The 18,738-nt window shown below is 34.7% G+C and overlaps 4 protein-coding genes across 6 annotated transcripts; 2 read left to right on the top strand and 2 right to left on the bottom strand.

Moving 5' to 3' along the window:
* Positions 1-211: 211 nt before the first annotated feature.
* LOC140828997 (calcineurin B-like protein 2) lies at positions 212-4,420 on the top strand. The gene is made up of 9 exons (XM_073191923.1): positions 212-509; positions 1,364-1,516; positions 1,776-1,858; positions 1,981-2,040; positions 2,386-2,494; positions 2,823-2,875; positions 3,615-3,695; positions 3,907-4,019; positions 4,112-4,420. Exons 2-9 carry the CDS (start codon positions 1,393-1,395, stop codon positions 4,167-4,169), a joined length of 681 nt encoding a protein of 226 aa, XP_073048024.1. The 5' UTR covers positions 212-509; positions 1,364-1,392; the 3' UTR covers positions 4,170-4,420.
* A 627-nt stretch (positions 4,421-5,047) lies between these two features.
* LOC140828996 (subtilisin-like protease SBT5.4) lies at positions 5,048-8,511 on the top strand. 2 transcript variants are annotated; one of them, XM_073191922.1, is made up of 11 exons: positions 5,048-5,176; positions 5,286-5,395; positions 5,548-5,645; positions 5,785-5,914; positions 6,021-6,129; positions 6,245-6,779; positions 6,899-6,993; positions 7,075-7,320; positions 7,402-7,516; positions 7,596-7,809; positions 7,898-8,510. In XM_073191922.1, the coding sequence occupies exons 3-11, from the start codon at positions 5,598-5,600 to the stop codon at positions 8,431-8,433; spliced, it is 2,028 nt and encodes a 675-aa protein (XP_073048023.1). In that variant the 5' UTR covers positions 5,048-5,176; positions 5,286-5,395; positions 5,548-5,597; the 3' UTR covers positions 8,434-8,510. The 2 variants fall into 2 exon arrangements, with proteins under 2 accessions (XP_073048023.1, XP_073048022.1); XM_073191921.1 differs by having other exon boundaries at positions 5,054-5,176; positions 5,750-5,914; positions 7,898-8,511.
* A 1,213-nt stretch (positions 8,512-9,724) lies between these two features.
* On the bottom strand, positions 9,725-11,680 carry LOC140829890 (uncharacterized). 2 transcript variants are annotated; one of them, XM_073193176.1, is made up of 2 exons: positions 10,507-11,680; positions 9,725-10,361 (listed from the first exon to the last, which is right to left on the bottom strand). In XM_073193176.1, the coding sequence occupies exons 1-2, from the start codon at positions 11,381-11,383 to the stop codon at positions 10,276-10,278; spliced, it is 963 nt and encodes a 320-aa protein (XP_073049277.1). In that variant the 5' UTR covers positions 11,384-11,680; the 3' UTR covers positions 9,725-10,275. The 2 variants fall into 2 exon arrangements, with proteins under 2 accessions (XP_073049277.1, XP_073049278.1); XM_073193177.1 differs by having other exon boundaries at positions 10,604-11,680.
* A 2,164-nt stretch (positions 11,681-13,844) lies between these two features.
* On the bottom strand, positions 13,845-17,774 carry LOC140828995 (glucose-1-phosphate adenylyltransferase small subunit, chloroplastic/amyloplastic-like). The gene is made up of 9 exons (XM_073191920.1): positions 17,370-17,774; positions 16,236-16,532; positions 15,751-16,020; positions 15,464-15,643; positions 15,261-15,364; positions 15,061-15,172; positions 14,876-14,974; positions 14,280-14,399; positions 13,845-14,156 (listed from the first exon to the last, which is right to left on the bottom strand). Exons 1-9 carry the CDS (start codon positions 17,643-17,645, stop codon positions 14,040-14,042), a joined length of 1,575 nt encoding a protein of 524 aa, XP_073048021.1. The 5' UTR covers positions 17,646-17,774; the 3' UTR covers positions 13,845-14,039.
* Between the last annotated feature and the right edge of the window lie 964 nt (positions 17,775-18,738).

Raw genomic sequence — 18,738 nt, 5'->3', positions numbered from 1 at the left:
CACGAAACTTAGTTGTTTACTCTTAACTCATCAATTTTAATAATATATATAGCAAAACATAGATTATCATTAATAAAAACAATTTAGTGATTCGGACAAAAAAAGAATCTTATTTTAATTTCTTAAAATGTACATGTGTATAATGAAGATAAAATGAAAGAACAGCACGTGAAAAACGATCATTTGCCAACGAGGCGCCGTCCCCGTCCCGCGCCGCCCCCACCCTGCTCTAGGTCTGTGTACCTGGAGAGACTATTCCTCAATTTTAATAATTCTTCTTTCTTTTTTCCAAAATATCTGCGTTCCATTATTTTTCAGCGACCAATAATTTTGCCACCTGCAATCGATTCCAATCGTTGTCAGCATTCTTGTATCTTGGAGAAACAAAGGATTGGAGATCACAACTAATTGTTTTAAATTGTCATTCCAAGATTTGAACTTTAACAAAGAGTGGAAGTTTTTCGAATAATGTCCCGTCTCTATTTTTTTCTTCCCAATTTTGCCTAAAGGTATTTTTTTTGTCGACTCTTACGTATATGTATTAGGATTGAGTTGTCAGGTACCGAAAAGTTTGGGTTTGTAGAATAACCATGGATTGAAATTCTTTGGGTGGTATTATCTTTCGGGTTGGAATGGGTAATGCATGTTAAATTCGATGCTGCTTACGATTTGGATTTGTATTTTCAATTACTTTCAATGTGGTGAGTTTGATATTGACAGCCTGATGTTTCATGAGTTAGTTTTTATTGTAAGATAGCTGACTGTGTTGCTTATTGTTAACTTTGTGATTTCCCAGTAGCTATGCAATGTAAATTTATCAGATTATTGCTTTTCTTGGATTCCTAGTTATGGGTTTTAGGATTCTGTCGAATGGATTTGGTTAACCAAATTCAGATTACAGGAGTAAATGTTTCCAAATTTTATAACTTTCATAAATTAGTAGGATAAACCCTTCTGATTGTGTAATCCATTTTCAAATAATTTAACTTTGGTTGAAACATTAACTATTTGAGTTTCACGTCCATCGATTGTGGGTTGCTGTGTTTTGAATAGTTACAAGGTCCTTTTGTTTTCCCCATCATAGTCTTTGGAGCTTAGAACTGAAATATTTACTAGCATTTTTCTTTGTCAGTTTCAAAAACACGAGTTTCAAAGACACGAAGTTGAAGACTGTCTACGGTTGATGTTTTGCATTTATGATGATAAAACTGTTTTGATAAATTATTTGAAAAAAATTCTTTGTTTTCCTGTATTGGTAATCTTTGAGCATCATTTTCCTGTACACCAGTTGATACGCTTACTACTATATCTATTTTTATCGTGTTTGGTATTGAATAAAAACTTCAACTTTATTGACTCGAAGGCATCAAGTAATGATTTCTGGAAAAGACCATGGTGCAGTGCCTAGATGTGATAAAGCATATACTCTTAGCTGTTGCAAATTGCTGTGATTCTGAGATATACAAACAACCCTGGGGCCTGGAAAATCCCGAAGCTCTAGCAAGGGAGACAGTATGTGCGTGAACTTATTGCATGAAATTTTGAGTTTTTATGACAGCGAGATTGATATTGCTTGACATGTTTCAAGTTTTGTTTATTTGTAAGATTTCACTGTGTTCATCCTGGTAAACTGGTTGCCAAATTATCAAAAATTTCTATTTGTCATTATTAAAGTCATTGGTCATCTGGTGCACCGGCTGATACTTAATAAAAATATATATGATTGCTTGCTAATCAGTACACGTGGTATTATTACGTTTCATGTTCTCATGCAGTCAGTGTTAACGAAGTAGAAGCCTTGTATGAACTATTTAAAAGGATAAGCAGTGCTGTGATCGATGATGGGCTCATCAACAAGGTAATGAATGCCATTATCATGATCACCATGTAATATATTTTTTCCTATGCCTTTTATTTTGTTTTTGATTCATTTGTGGATCTTATTTGGTACACATGCCTCTTGTTTTTGGTTATTTACAGGAAGAGTTCCAGCTTGCATTATTTAAAACAAATAAAAAGCAGAGCCTGTTTGCTGACAGGGTTAGTTTCATTCATTGTATTGCCTAAAGGAATTATTTATTAATTATTAATGTCTCTGTGACTTTCTCATTTAAAATCATGGTAACGTCTAATACTTCTAGGTCTTCATTCCCACGAGGTTTTGTCCTTTATCCTCTTCCATATTTGGCATCTTTTTTTATCGCCGCCTTCTAATCTTCTTTTATAGAATTCTTATTAATCATAATTGTTTTGTTTTGTCATTATTATTGTTATTGAGATAAATTTCAACTTATGTTTTGTATGTTACTCGACTACCTTTGGTGTTCTGGAGTTCTTTGATACTGGTGTTATAGGATCTTTGCTATTAATCGTATTGATTGCTAGGTATTTGACTTATTTGATATCAAGCATAATGGGATGTTAGACTTCGAAGAATTTGCGCGTGCTCTTTCAGTGTTTCACCCAAATGCTCCTATCGAAGACAAGATCAATTGTGAGTGTCATAATTTTGAGAAATCCGCATTTCTGGTCTTAATGGATTTTACGGTTGTATTTTCTCTCAGATTATCTATCAAACAATAATCATTCACACACTGGCAATATTCAAAGATAATGGATGTTAGATACTGAAATCTGTAACTCTTTCCAATCTTAAATAAAATCGTTGTCGCATTTTGTTTAGTTCATCTTGGGAAAGAAGACTTAAAATATCTGTATATCCATTAAAGTTAATTATTTTTAGCAGTGTATCACATGTTACCTTCTCTGTTTTGTTTTGAAACATGTGTTCTGATGTTTTTTCAAATCAATGATGCATGCAGTTTCTTTCCAATTATATGATCTCAAGCAGCAAGGCTTTATTGAAAGACAGGAGGTAAATTTTTTTTTCTCGAGAAACAATGACAAATGTATGTTGGATAGCTTTATCTGTATGTTTGCGTTGAAGGCTTTGGACCAAATAATTTAAAATTCATATATAAACTCACTCGTCTTGTTCAGATAATTTTGAAATATCCTTTACCTATAATTTCAAGCCTTTCCTTTTGATCATGATCTTGCATTTCAAACCTCAAAATCTATTTCTTAAATGAATTTTTTTTAAAAACACCACCTAGGAGTTGGGTTCACTTGTCTTGAACCTTATGTTGTTTTGGATTTAATGATTTGATTTGGGCAAAGAATTTGAAGTAGTGGATTTTCAATATCTCAATGAATGAAAAAAGAAAAATTGAGAGCTAAAGATTTTCAAATCCATTGCAAATCCTTTATCCAAATGTACTCGATATGTCATGGATTTGAAAATCATCCAGACATATCAAGTACATTTGGATTAAGGATTTGCAATCCTAATTCACCTAATTCTCTATTCCAAACGCACCCTTAATTTTTCTCTCCATCTGCTTACTGGCGATGCATGAAACGTGACTTCTTGCTAGTTACTACTTGACATTTTATGATATATGACATATTTGAGGTCCTTTATGGTCTCTCATTAAAAAAAGTCCTCAAATAGTAACTTATCGACTTGTAAATTTAATGTGTCCTGGAAAGTTTATTTTACATTGTTTCACAGCTATGTTGTGGATCATGATCATGTCATATGGCTATTTTAGGTAAAGCAAATGGTTGTGGCAACACTGGCCGAATCTGGAATGAACCTTTCGGATGATATAATAGAGAGTATTATCAACAAGGTGATGTCATAACCTCGTACAACTCAAGCATTTGGTTGTTTTACAGCTTAACACGAATTGTGCATTTAAAAGTTTTTAGATGGCTGGGAAATATGTTTCAGAAACTTCACATGATAACGCTTGCAATCTGCTAGAAGCAATGTTGTAACCGTAGCGTTTGAGCAATTTCTGTCCATTAATCTTTAGTCATTATACGATCTCTTGGTTTCAGACTTTTGAGGAAGCTGATACCAAACACGACGGAAAAATTGACAGCGAAGAGTGGAGGATTCTTGTTATGAGGCATCCATCTCTGTTAAAGAATATGACCCTTCAGTATCTCAAGTAAGTTTCATTGTCAATAATTTTTATAAATTTTCTATTCGATTTAACGAAGTCTGGCAGACAAACTAATCCTCTTCTTTTTTGATCGACAGAGACATTACAACCACATTCCCCAGCTTTGTATTTCATTCTCAAGTCGACGATAGTTAAGCGTCGGGTATGCAGACAAATTGGTCATTTTGTGCTTCGTGGCCTGTAAAAGAAACCTCGGTGGAATCACCTGTCAAGAACATATTATTTCGTACCTTTGTTAAGCAAAAAACTTTCTTTTTCCTTTGTACAAAACCAGGCACCGGTAGACTCCTTGTTTCAAGCCTGAAGAAATTCTCTGTGATTGTTTTGGTTTTAATTGGAAAAAATGAACGGAAATTAAGGATTAATCATATCATATATATATTTGTCTAGCAATAAATGTAGCATAAGTGGGAAAGTGGATCTCATTATGTTAATTATCTACATTTTGTCAATAATATTTTCGCTAAAAATATGAAATGAGAAAAAAAGAAAAAAGAAAACATTTTAAAGTTTGATCTAAAATCACAACGCAATTAATATAATAAATTTTAAAAATAAAAACAGGCAATTATGGAAAGATCAGAATAATGAAATGAATGGAAAGGATTTAATTATTTATATACTTAAGCAAATATCGTTTGACACTCCGATGGAATAAGGTATGAAAATAACTGTAGTATCAATATTTAAAGCAATTATTAGATTCCAATCAACCGATATTATTTCAGTCTTGAGAAATTTGAATGCAGAGTCAAATAAAATCTAATCATTTATAGAAAATCCCAAATCTATAAGGTATTTGGCAAACATCATGGAGTAACATAAGAATACTAATGAAGAAAATTTAAATGTGACAGACTTTGAAATCAAATAAAATTTGCCAAAGTCATGGGAAAAAAAAACTGAAGATCAGGCCAGATAAATCATACTTAATTTGATTGATATATCTTTCGAATTTATTTTATATTTAAGAGTAACTGCGGATTCTCTTTTATTACTTGTGCTTAATAACCAAGCAAATGAATATAAAAGTATCACTACCACACCTTTTTCAAAGTGACAAAAGCAAAATGCTTTCATATTTTCTTGCACTTTTCATTCTTTTTGTTGTCTTTCAACAATCAGTTTCAGCCACGAAAAAGGTACACATTGTATTGGTCATAACATATTTAGTCAAGTGTTTCCTGTTATGCAAATTAAATTGCTGAACAATTTTTGTTTTTATTTTTATTTTTGTTGATCTTGGTGCAGTCTTACATAGTCTACTTAGGAGGACATTCTCATGGTCCGGAAGTAACTACTGCTGATCTTCACAGAGTTGTAGATTCTCACCATGAATTACTTGGCTTAACCTTAGGAAGGTACGAATAACAAATTTCACGAATTCGCTATGGCTGAAACAATATGATACTTTTGTCTCTTGTAAAATTGTATGATCTTTTTCTTTTGATCCATAACTTTGTATGATCTTGATCACATTGTTTCTTGATGTTGTTGTTACTGAAAATTATAGTAAAGAGAAGGCGAGGGATGCGATATTTTACTCGTACAAGAGACATATAAATGGTTTTGCTGCCGTTCTTGAAGAGCATGAGGCAGCAAAAATTGCAGGTTTGACTCATAGATTTTCGCATATTTATTCCTATGGTTGGTTTCAATGCATATCTAACATCTTTATCGATTTGTGTACTAAAAATGCACGTTTTTTGTGATAGAGCATCCGGATGTGGTGTCTGTTTTCTTGGATCAGGGTAGAAAATTGCACACTACACATTCATGGGATTTTCTCATGCTTGAGAAAAATGGTGTAATTCATCCTAGTTCAATATGGAAGAAGGCTCGATTCGGTGAAGATACTATCATAGGAAATCTGGACACTGGTAAGACATACTTTTCCTAAATTCCTTTATCCGTTTGAATCAAATAATGCATTGTGCTTTGATCTGAAGTTGAGCCTGTAGTCATGGTTTCTCATGGATTTACCAGGTGTTTGGCCAGAATCAAAGAGCTTTACTGAAAGAGGATTCGGACCCATTCCATCAAAGTGGAAAGGTACCTGTCAGATCAATGACAAAGCAAGATCCCTCTGCAATAGGTGCTTTCCTTTCCCCCCATCTCTTGACAGTGACACACCGGCGTCTTTGCTCTGTTTTGATTTGGTTATGAGTATAGTTTGACAAAATTTCACCGGTTGTGATAAAATAATGCAGGAAACTAATTGGAGGAAGATACTTCAACAAAGGCTACACAGCCTTTGGAGGAAAACTCAACTCTTCTTTCAACAGTGCACGGGACTATGATGGCCATGGCACGCACACACTATCTACTGCTGCAGGAAACTTCGTCCCTAATGCAAGTGTATTTGGTGTAGGGAACGGAACAGCGAAAGGAGGCTCACCAAAAGCCCGGGTGGCTGCATATAAAGTGTGCTGGCCTCAAATCAATGGATCTGAATGTTTCGATGCAGATATCATGAAAGCCTTTGATATGGCAATCCAAGATGGTGTTGATGTTCTTTCCGTGTCTCTAGGAGGAGTTCCTGTTGATTATTTATATGATGGAATAGCAATCTCATCATTTCATGCCGTAATGAATGGAATAGTTGTGATAGCGTCTGCTGGAAACTCTGGACCATTTCCAGGATCTGTCTCTAATGTTGCACCATGGATGATTACCGTAGGAGCGAGTACCATTGATCGTGAGTTCGAAGCTTATGCAGTGTTGCAAAATGGCATGAGCCTTAAGGTTTGAAATATAACTGCCCCTACCGCCCCCTTTCCCCATCACACCACAAACAAAATGAATAAGGCCCTTTTTCTCCTAGTATATCCCAAAGTTGTTTTCTTACCGGCATGAACCAACAGGGAACAAGTCTTTCTACAGCATTACCAGCTGACAGATTCTATCCACTTATTAGCGCTGCACAAGCTAAAGCTGCCAATTCGTCTGCCAGCGACGCGTAAGGACTTACTAATAATGCTGTTCTTGAAGAGTTTAATTTAATTCTTGATATGAAAAAGTTAAAAGTAAATTTCTGCAGCATATTGTGCAAACCAGGGACATTAGACTCAAACAAGGTAAAGGGTAAAATATTAGTCTGTCAGAGGGGGGAAACTGCTAGAGTGGATAAAGGCGAGCAGGCTCTTCGAGCTGGTGCCGTGGGAATGATTCTCTGTAACGACAAGGCAAGTGGAAATGAGATTCTCGCGGATCCTCACGTTCTTCCAACGAGTCATATAAAATATACAGACGGTCTAGCAGTCTTCGCCTATGTCAATACTACCAAGTACGAGCTTAAGAAAGTCCCTCTTTTTTTCAAAGAAAAAAAATCTTATCGTGTTATTCATTCATAACAATTTTTTTCCAGAAACGCGAAAGGGTTCATTACAGCTCCTAAGGCGCAGTTGAACACGAAACCTGCTCCATTTATGGCATCTTTCTCTTCAAGGGGACCAAATACTATTACTGCCGAAATACTCAAGGTTTGCAAAATCTTAAAAACTATGGGCCATCTGTTTTTAAAATGCTTTTGTAATGAAGTTCTATGATTCTGCCCTCCAGCCTGATATTACAGCACCAGGAGTAAACATCATTGCTGCTTATAGTGAAGGAGTAAGCCCCACACATGAAGATTTCGATCACCGGAGAACTCCTTTCATCGCTGAATCTGGAACCTCAATGTCATGTCCGCACGTTGCTGGGATAGTTGGGCTAATGAAGACCCTCCATCCGAATTGGAGCCCTGCAGCAATACGATCAGCAATTATGACAACTGGTAACAACTCGAAAATATTTTCTTGGTGATCTTTACTCCTATAATCTTCTCTTCCTCTAACCAAATGTGTTGATCATCTTTGTGACAGCAAGAACAAGAGACAACACAGTGAATCACATGCTCGACGCTGACTATAAGAAGGCCACTCCGTTCGCTTACGGATCCGGACATATCAGACCGAATCGAGCCATGGATCCTGGATTGGTCTATGACTTGAACGTGAATGATTATTTGGATTTCTTATGTGGTATTGGCTATAACAAGACGATTATTCATCGGTTTTCAGGAACATTTCATGCTTGTCCGAAGAAGTACAGTCTCCTAGACTTTAACAACCCCTCCATCAGTGTTCAAAATCTCCGTGGATCAGTCACGGTATGGAGAAAGCTGAAAAACGTGGGCAAACCGGGGACATATGCAGCTCGTGTGCATCAGCCACCGGGCTTTTCAGTTTCTGTGGAACCAAAGGTTCTGAAGTTTGAGAAAATTGGAGAAGAGAAGAGATTTAAGTTGACCATAAAAGCAAAAAAATCCACAAAGGGATACAAGTACGGGCGGTTGACATGGGCTGATGGCTTCCATTATGTTCGAAGTCCGATTGTAGCTTCAGCTGCTAATCAGTGAACATGACCCATTCAAGAAAATGGCCTAATTTCTCTTATATTTACTCTTACTAGGTAGGTGTACGTGCGATGCACGTGGAGATATATGTTTCAATAATTGTGCAATAAATATTATAGAGTAAGCAATTCATTTACAAAAGTTTTCGGAGTAAGCAATTCATTGACAAAAGTTTTCAAACTAAGCAATAGAGAGATAAATCTATATAATAATAAGACTTCGTGTTTATATAAGACATAGTACGATAATAATTTTCAGTTAAGGTTGCAAACAACAAAACAAAGTATTACACAATGTACTAAGATCGTATCAAACAACCTACACAAAGCAATAGGCATGTGAAAACTTGTTGTCTCATTTAAACACTCAAAATTACTCTTATCACTTTTTAATAGCCCCTACGTTGTGCTGCTTCCTTGAAAGCGAAACAAAATATTCCACAAACAGTGAGCAAATCGGAGTAGAACTTAGGGCCTCGAACATGAAGAAGTAATAAACGATGATAATACCTCTCACCTTCTGCCGGATTTGTCGAGTTAACACGTCCGATAACATGTCTTTGTTTCCTTGGTTTCCAAGTTCTAGTTGGTCGATCCCAAACAAAATGCTCTGGTAATTCAGAATATAAGAACTTTGTTGCTTCCACAATGTGCGAACAAGTCTTAAAAAATTAAGTCAACATAGTTTTGGAGATACATTCGGATGCCAACACATTGCCCAAGTTTTGGTAATTTGAGAAGGTGGTCTTGTGCTTGTCCGGTAAATGCAGAGGCAAATTGATAACTGCTTGAGAGATTTCATTCATATCAAATTCAAAATGCGTCACACTGATTATGGAGCAAACACCCAGCGAACATCCTGAAATGCTCGTATTTCATCTACAAATGAGTTAGAACTATGAGGTGATAAATGAACACTTAATTTGTCATGGCCCTTGTAAATATATTTGTATAAATATTTTACAGCCGTTATGCCAAACAAATTTCAACATTGATATGATAATCATAGCGATATAGTAGATAAGGATTATAAGGAACAATCCATTGAGAATTCAATGTACAGTTCCGAACCTCAACAGAGCGACCATCGTTTCTCCTCCTGTACATATATAGGGTAACCATCAGATCGTGAACAGAATATTCTAAAAAAGGGCGAGAATAATGGTTTTTTCATTTTTCATTAACCATACATGGGCATTATAAATTTAACGTGCCACAAAGTCCATGCATCATATGTCATGAGACCAAACCAAACAATCGAGGAAAAATATCTTTATCTGGAAGCTCAACAACAACATAAGAGTCGAACCTTTCAGGCGAGTTAATCTTATAATTAGATTGCAGGATAATAATCAGATGACAATAAGGTAGACCTCGTTTCTGGAACTCGATAACATAAACATAAGCAAAAACAGGGCCAAATATAGATTTTTAAGAATCTGGTCCTTAAGATCAAGTGATTTTTCACGAAACACTCGAGAGACCAAATCTGGACGATCATGAGCAAGCTGACCTTCGAATAAATTTTCTCGAATCTCTTTCCAATCCGGATTGCAAGTCATCATAATAAACAAGTTTGGTTTTCCAAATTTTTGAACCAATGCAATTGCATCAAGATATCGACGTCGCATATCTCTTGGACCTCCTATGAAAGATGCTGGTAAAACAATATGTTGCCCGACCTCACTCCCACGTGATTCACCATTGGCTACACTGTCAACCACACCTTGGTACAATTCCGATCTTATCTCATTTTTGTGCCTTCTGTAGTAATCTAATCTCGTTGTTTCTAGTTTAATGTACATATCGACAACAAATTGCTGCAATAATCGACCACCATACAATATTAACGAAGTGTTGCTGCCATGAATTTGCAACATGTAACAATAGTACTCCCACAAGAAACCATCTTATCATTTTTTCCACGAACAACTGCATGAAACAAATAAAATACACACAAATTAGTTGCAGGACAAATATATAAATATATGCAGCCGACCATTATCTTGTTTATTTGGGGGAAAATGCAAAAAATAATTACTAAAATTGAGTATGGGGTAAAAGATTAAAAATGCACCACGGCTTTCACCAGCAATAATACGATTGAAGGAATTAACATCTGCAAGTGGTAGCACACTCTCATGCACGCCAACATGGGCATACTCATTTTTTACCTTCAGAATATTCTGCTGCCACCCATTGTCCCCATACGGGAAAAAAAACGGATATTGCAAGGAATCATAATAACCATAATAATGTTGTATTTGATGGGTTTGACCATCACGACGACAAGCAACTATGTCCCTGCTTTGTGGAATATTAGCATCATCATTGCCTTCGATCCAAATAGCCGCAACTTGATCAGCGGATGGGCTATTATAACATCTCTGGTCAACAAGAATATTTTTGGAAATATGCAATCTTAAGTTTCTGATTGAAGAATACTGATTTATCCACTTTAGAAGTTGTGCATAAGGGTTTACTTTCATTACGTCTATCAGCAAAACCATGAGTTCTCTGTCAACATAAGCGTCCAGGAAAACGGACATCCTATTTTCCAACTCATTATCGTTGTCCCAAAAATAAAGTTGGAAATACCTTGGACCATCCGAATTAGGTATAAGTGGTGGCAATGAATGGAAAATCTGGCCATGCGCACGAAATGTGTATACCCCACGTTGAAGAGAAGCCAATTTCTTGTCAAGCCTAACCGCAAATGAAGTGAAAGAGAAAACATTGTTGTACAATCGTACTTGACAACAGAATAAAATAGCCACGGGAGATGATGGGTCCTTGAATAATTCCAGCAAGGCAAATCTGAATAATAGAATATGCCAATCTAATCTTACCAGATGCGCAACAAAAAGATGGAGCTTCACAAAGGAATCTTGCGCCACAAAATTGACATGAAGAAACCATTGGCAAGACACTGATACCAGCAATATCTCCTTCATTGTCTGAATTTTAAAAAGAAATGCAATTGGGGAAAAAACCAACGTATTTCAGGTGCGAAAAAATGAATATAGGAAAGCCGAGCAAAAAAATCCGAGTAAAATAAAGGCACGATGAAAACAACAACATATTACTTACAAATAGGAGAACACGCCAGAGGAACATACACAATATGTATTGTATGATGGAATTATATCATTGAACGACAACAACACATGAGATAAAAAAGTATAAACATATCAAAGAGGGGAAAACAATCCAATCGATGCAAATAAACATGGTGAAAATAACAGAGCAGCTAATCGTTGGAAGTAGATAAACCGGCACCACAAACACGTCGAGATTGAAATAACCCATCAACAGTAATGACCATGGTGAAGGAAAGGAAGAAATGTAGGAAGAAAATAAATGGGTCAATATATCTATTAAATGGTAGTGAGCAGCGAAAAAATTAATCCTCCATGAAGCCAAATTGCAAAATCTAGAAATATAATGGTACATATGGGAAAACACAATTGAAAGTGGCATATATGTATGTTAGATGTTAAACTAAAAATTTCTAATCTTTGTTATATTTCAATATCTATATAATATATGATTTTATTAGTTCGTTAAAAAATTTACTAAGAAATTAAAATAAATAATATTTCTGGCCTAAAATTTTAAAAAAATATAAATGTGTATTAATGTCCAAATCCATTTAAGATGGACAATGACTTACAAAAAACTCTTAAAAAAACCTATTAATTTAATTTGCTAACTTAAATTAAATTAACAAGAAAATTTAAATAAATAATTTTGTTGGCATAAAAGTTAGGAAATAAAGATGAATGTGTATTAATGTCCAAGTTCATTTAAGATGAAAATGAATTACAAAAAAAAAAACCTTTAAGATAACCTCTTAATTTACTTGCTAACTTAAATTAAATAAATGAACAAGGTCATATAAGGAAATTCACAAATAATTTTGTTGGCATAAAAGTTAGGAAATAAAGATGAATGTGTATTAATGTCCAAGTTCATTTAAGATGAAAATGAATTACAAAAAAAAACCTTTAAGATAACCTCTTAATTTACTTGCTAACTTAAATTAAATAAATGAACAAGGTCATATAAGGAAATTCACAAATGAAAGTGATATATTTATATGTATGTTAGATTTGATTCAATCACTTTCTTGGTATTTGGCAGTTGGGAGGTAACATAGCTAATTCGTGATGGATACTAAGTGACAGTTACAATAAACGTACACAAAAACTCAAACGATCTCACAGATCAATTCTGTGAGACAAATTACTTTTTATATCAAAAATATTATTTTTAATTATAAATATAAGCAAAACTGACTTATAAACCTTTTAATCCAAACGAATAATGATCAGTACGAATGTCTCACATAAATTTACTCATAACCTTTTAATCCAAACGAAAGTAATGCGTAAATCTAGCATCATTCTTCAGTTTCACTTCTTCCTGCTTTTATTAACCTTGGAAAAAATATATTGCAATAATATTCAAGAAAACAAGGAGACAAAATTCTATGTTAAAATGGTTGAAATAGTTTCCAACGATCTCAGATTATTTAAATCACATCATACGAGTCAAATGATATCTGACAATAAAACTTTTTAATATTAAATGTTTTTACATATATTTCAAATTAATATTTCTTCCGGAGCAGAAATTCTTAATATTGTCGAAAAATATTTTAATTAATGACACCTACTCTCGATGTCATATCTCTTTTCCCTTTGGTTACTTAATTTTATAAGTCAAAATGTTAAATATCTCAATTTTATGGCAAAAAATTCATATGTAACTTTTAAAAATTTTTAGCATTTGGAAGTAATATAAAACCACCACTTAAAAAACTAATGCAATCTATCCCGCAAACTATTTCAAAAACGGGAAAGGTTGTGGATAGCCTTTATATGAATAATGAATGACATGAGAAAGAATCACATCAAGGAATTTTAAATTTTCTCGGTACCAATTTCTTTTCCTCCCATTCAAGACAAAACCTACTTCTTTTTCAACTCTTTTTTCTGGTATCACCTTCCTAATGTTTTACCTGTCTCTATTGTTTGTGTACTGACTGGTCAATTTGCCATCTATAGAACATATTGAGGTGTTGATCACAAGTCATGTTTGATTATTCATTTGATTTGAGGTGTTGATCATAAGTCATGCTTGATTATTCATTCGATTTCTTTCGTGTGTGTAGCGGCCTTGTTGCCCACGGCTGAATTCCATTCTCATCCAGAATCGATCCTGTCCTTGTCTGTGATTTGTATCATTCCTTTTTTTGTTAAATCAAATGATGGCTGAAACCTCCATATTGCGAGGGTGTGAATCAAGATAGATAAAAATGACACCATATTGTGCAGATATAGTGCAAATCAAGATGTATAAACGCATCAGAAATCAAATCAGTAAAAAATATGGCGAAACAGTAAGCGGAAGTGATGAGACATGCTGTGTTATCAACTATTATCAGAAGAGTAGCAGTAAATTTCCTTTGAAAACATTTTAACATCGTATTATAGGACGATACTGCAGGAAAATGAATCCTACCAAGATATGTTCGGAGAAAGTGCAGTCCAACGAAACAAACTAAAATAGATCAAGGAACATGAGGTAATTGGTCATCCATCGTCTTCAAATAATTGTCCCACTTGGAATCAAAGCATCCTTAATCACAGTGACAATGCCACTCTTGATGAAATATCCATCCGTCTCTCTAGCTGCCTCTTGCACATTGTCTGGATTAATTATCTGTAAAGTAATCACCGCAGCCATTAAGCACCATCTCAATGTTCGAAAATTAGCTTCCTTTGATCAATAGAATAAGATCATGTGAGGATTATATCACCAGAAATAAGCATTCTACATATTTACCTTGACATAGTCTCCAATCCGGGCATTTTTGTCGATTATTGCCCTCTTGATATGAGATTCCTTGCCAATACCTATTGGCACGCTACCTTTTGCAGCCAAGAGTCTTCTGTCTGCATCAGTCTGGGGCAGAGGAATAAGCAAGATTACCACCAGAACTATGAAATAGTTGGAGATAGAATTTTCATACGAGTAAGTATAAAAGGGAGTGTCTGATTTTGCTTTCAGTATTTTCTGGGAAATGTATTTCTCGAAAATGAATTGGTGAATGTGAAGTCTGTTTGCTTGTATTTTTGGAAGGAAACGTCTGCTGTAAATGTCAAGTCACGTCATAATGTGTTGGTTAATTATTTCTTTGAATGTTATATTGCTATTTTAAAATTTAATGTACCATGTTAATATTTAGTATAATAATGACAAAAAGTTGAAGTAAAATAATGATCTTATTGGGAAATGTGAAAATGAGCTGAAAATATCTTTTTAGAAAAGATTTTTAAAAGAATGTGGATATGTTTTTTTTTTTTTTTATGTTTCTGCAAAACGAGTATCTTTTCGGGAAAGAAAGAAACATTGTCTGAGCTTGTTTAATCAAATAATACCTCATAATAATCAGCTCCCATCAACAGGGTGTCTTCTATAATCGCACCCTCGGAGATGCATGATCTCAGACCAATCACAGAATGGTGAATTTTGCAGTTCTGCGAAGATTACAAGCCAACACTTAAGTTGAGCTCACTCTGTACTTCATCATCTTCCTTTGATTGTATGTAATGTAAAATCTTACCTTTATTACACAGCCCTCACCAATGACACTGTCAGTAACATCGGCATTAAGCATTTTGGAAGGTGGCAAGTAGCGGGGTTGCGTGTATATTGGAGAAGAACGGTCATAAAAACTGCAGATGAAGTAAAATGCAGTTCTAGGTCAGTTGGTGCATGGAAAGGATGATTTATTTATTACAACAAGATGTTTCAGCAACTGACCTGAAATCTGGGACTGGCTTCTTGGTGATTCCTAAATTCGCATTGTAAAAGGCCTCGATAGTTCCAATGTCTTCCCAGTAACCATCAAACAAATAAGCTTGAACCTGAAACACAAAAGATTGGAACAGAAAGGAAGTACTGATATATTAAATTATGACTTGCTCGTGGATCAGGAAAACTACGACTCTTTAACTATGACTTACCCGCATGCCAACAGAAGTAGCACCTGGAATAACCTCACTTCCAAAATCATTGGCTCCAGGGAACTTCTCACGCAACAAATTCAACATTGCATCCTTACTGAAAACGTAGATTCCCATACTCGCTATGTAAGGCATTTCCTTTGCTCGTTTGTCATCAAGGCCTAAAATTGTGGTGTCAACCTAGAATAATCACGAAAGACAGATGAATAAAAGAGCCTGTCGTTTAGATCTTTAATAAATGCTACTGGAGACAATATAAGAAATATGATGATTGTTCGTATTTATACCTTCATTGCCTTCAGTTGTTCTCCCTTTGGCTTCTCGGCAAATTCTATTATCCTTCCTTCTTCATCGATTTTCATCAGACCAAATGCAGTAGCACGGTGTTCGTCCATTGGCAGTGCAGCAACTGTAATATCAGCATCAGTTTCTCTGTGGGCTTGGATGAATCTCTCATAATCCATACGATACAAGTGATCTCCAGCAAGAATCAAGAATTCAAGAACGTCATGTTCTTCAAAAAGCCATAGATATTGCCTTATAGCATCAGCAGTGCCCTAAAATATTCGTAGCAAATAAAGCAATAAGAATTTGACATTTTATATCTTCTCAAACTTATTCCATTTAACTCGAAGTCTTCGGAGAAAAAAAATATTTTAGAAGGAGTAATCAAGGTTGTCAACATATTAGTATGCAAAATTACATTAAGTTTTAGACACATAGCCTGCTTACGAGATTGCACGGTAAGCACATGTTTTCCTATTGTTCTTACCTGGAACCAGTTAGGATTTTCGGGGCTCTGCTGAGCAGCAAGAACTTCAACAAACCCTTCATTCTTATAACCACCCATATTACTTGCATATGCCCGTGATAAGTGGCGATTAAGGGATGCAGAATTGAATTGGGTGAGGACATAGATCTTTGATATATTGCTGTTCATACAGTTACTAACAGGAATATCAATCAAGCGATAATTTGCACCCAAAGGGACAGCGGGTTTCGCTCTTTTCTTGGTAAGAGGATAAAGTCGAGTCCCCGCTCCACCTCCAAGAATGATTCCCAGAACACTCTACACGAGCAAACATTAAGAAAAAAAAATTGTTCAGTGACATGCTAAATCACAAACTCATGTATTAGATGAATAGTTGGATAAATGGAGCTCATTGCACTCTCTTCCACTGAAAAAAGTGCAAGCAGAATCTAGAGGTACTGTTAGATGAACTAAAAAATTCTCAGAATCCAACGTTAACACAAGCATGAAAAAACTTACAAAGAGCTTAAACCACCATAATCTTGCAATATTTGGTTTTGATGACAAAAAGTTACAGAAACTCAGCTTTTCGCCACTCAAGTAAAGATGATATGTAAGTCCTACCTTCATCCAATCATGCAGGGAACAAAGAATGAATCCCTCATAAGGCCTTCGAATGATTTATAACAAAGTTCAGTTACAACTTTATTCACTTTGAATGATGCATTTCCATTTGAATCAGGATACACGGATCATGCATTTTTCAGAAAACCATCTCAATCTATGTGCATCCTTGTAAAAATAAATTAATACAGAATAACTTCAAGACACAACAAAATAATCAAGAAAACCCCAACCAAAACATTTCAACAAAATAAAAAAGAGAAACATCATGCCCCTTGAGTCGAGATTCAGACCACCATGCATTTTAAGAAAAAAAAAACCAAAACTTACACATCACTCCTTCTAACAATCAATCAAAATATAACAACTCAAGACAAAAAAAAAACGTAAAGAAAAGAATCCCAGATCAGCCAAAGTATGGAATCAAATCGCAACAAAGCTCAAGGAAATCAACAAAATAATTCCAACCAAAAGGCACAACTTGAGAAAATTAAATAAACACAAATCAGCAACTGAGAAAAGCATACATACAGAACTAGCATCAGGATCAAGACAAGTTTGTGAAGAACTAGAATCAGAAACAGCTTTTGGAGAAACCACACGGGTAGCCGGCATTCTTCTCCTTCCATGAACTCTTCTACTTTCTCTACGATTCACGCCAACAGAACCTCCAAACAGATCCGATTTGGATGCACTAATACCGGGCCACTGCAACTTTCCTTGTCCATTAAAATCAAATGATGATGAAACTGAAAACCCACAATTTTTCTTGAATCCAATGGGTGACGACGTTGCCACAGCCGCCATTTGCACTCCACCACCTACACACCAAGCACACTCGAAGTCCGCAGTACAATGTACTAGACTTTCGATTTAACAATTAAAAATGCGGACTTGGGAGTGTGTAGAAAATGGATTCAATGGAAGATGATTTGATTACGACTTGGAAATTTGGGAGGATGTATGCCACTTATATTATTTAATATTTAAATTATTTAGAAATAATAATTTTATTTGGAACTCTCTGTTTCTGGGAGGATATTATTATTTTTGCTGAATAATTAATTAATTGATCCTGCAAGATCTTGGAATATGCCTAATTCACTATTTTTTAATGGTAATTAATATTTTTAATCAGACAGATACACAACACATCACTTGGAAAATCATTAATTATTATGGAACATAAGCAATTAGTCATAGGTAGGTAAACAGATGAGTCTAGAAAACAATATAAATAGATTTTGTACGGCAAATTAGAGACTTGGAACATTTTTTTTTAGAATTTTTGAGTTTGAATCGAATTTAAAAAATCAAATATTTCAAAGAGTAAATTTCTTGTAAGATGGTCTCACAAATCTTTATCTGTGAGACGGATTAACCATACCGATATTTACAATAAAAAATAATACTCTTAACATAAAAAAAATATTTTTCATTGATGACCTAAATAAAAGATCTGGCTCAAAAAATATAACCTGTAAAACAGTCTCAGATAAATTTTTGCCTATCTCAAATAGTAGTGGTCGATCAAATTGTTTTAAAGAGGCTTTTTCAAATTGTTATAAAAAATATAATAAATAATATTTACAACTTAATAGTCATTTAAATAGTATCATCTTCATTTCGACAAGTATTCACTAAGTTTTATTAAAATAAACTTGAATGAACTTGTTTAGTTTCAAGAAGATTTGTAATTTTTGTTAGTACGATATTTATCTGATATGAACTGAAGATAAAAATTTATATGAGACGGTCTCACGAGTCGTATTTTGTGAGACGGATCTCTTATTTGGGTCATCCATGAAAAAATATTACTTTTTATGCTACGGATATTATTTTTTATTGTGAATATCGGTAAGGTTGACCCGTCTCACAGATAAAAACTCACGAGACCGTC

The sequence above is a fragment of the Primulina eburnea genome, chromosome 4, assembly GCF_022965805.1.
Source record: "Primulina eburnea isolate SZY01 chromosome 4, ASM2296580v1, whole genome shotgun sequence".
Taxonomy (NCBI): domain Eukaryota; kingdom Viridiplantae; phylum Streptophyta; class Magnoliopsida; order Lamiales; family Gesneriaceae; genus Primulina; species Primulina eburnea.
The sequence above is the reverse complement of the archived record's forward strand: the minus strand, read 5'-3'. Positions and strand labels throughout refer to the sequence as shown.

Excerpts from the sequence above, each read along its gene's own strand:
- LOC140828997 (XM_073191923.1), top strand. The coding sequence starts at position 1,393 with ATGGTGCAGTGCCTAGATGTGATAAAGCATATACTCTTAGCTGTTGCA. Across the intron at positions 1,859-1,980 it reads ATGATGGGCTCATCAACAAG|GAAGAGTTCCAGCTTGCATT; the intron begins GTAATGAATGCC and ends GGTTATTTACAG. Across the intron at positions 4,020-4,111 it reads ATGACCCTTCAGTATCTCAA|AGACATTACAACCACATTCC; the intron begins GTAAGTTTCATT and ends TTTGATCGACAG.
- LOC140828996 (XM_073191921.1), top strand. The coding sequence starts at position 5,054 with ATGAATATAAAAGTATCACTACCACACCTTTTTCAAAGTGACAAAAGC. Across the intron at positions 7,517-7,595 it reads TTACTGCCGAAATACTCAAG|CCTGATATTACAGCACCAGG; the intron begins GTTTGCAAAATC and ends TCTGCCCTCCAG. Across the intron at positions 7,810-7,897 it reads ATCAGCAATTATGACAACTG|CAAGAACAAGAGACAACACA; the intron begins GTAACAACTCGA and ends TCTTTGTGACAG.
- LOC140829890 (XM_073193176.1), bottom strand. The coding sequence starts at position 11,383 with ATGAAGGAGATATTGCTGGTATCAGTGTCTTGCCAATGGTTTCTTCAT. Across the intron at positions 10,362-10,506 it reads TATTGCTGGTGAAAGCCGTG|TTGTTCGTGGAAAAAATGAT; the intron begins GTGCATTTTTAA and ends TGTTTCATGCAG.
- LOC140828995 (XM_073191920.1), bottom strand. The coding sequence starts at position 17,645 with ATGGCGGCTGTGGCAACGTCGTCACCCATTGGATTCAAGAAAAATTGT. Across the intron at positions 16,021-16,235 it reads AAAATCCTAACTGGTTCCAG|GGCACTGCTGATGCTATAAG; the intron begins GTAAGAACAATA and ends CGAATATTTTAG. Across the intron at positions 14,975-15,060 it reads GTGAGGGCTGTGTAATAAAG|AACTGCAAAATTCACCATTC; the intron begins GTAAGATTTTAC and ends TAATCTTCGCAG.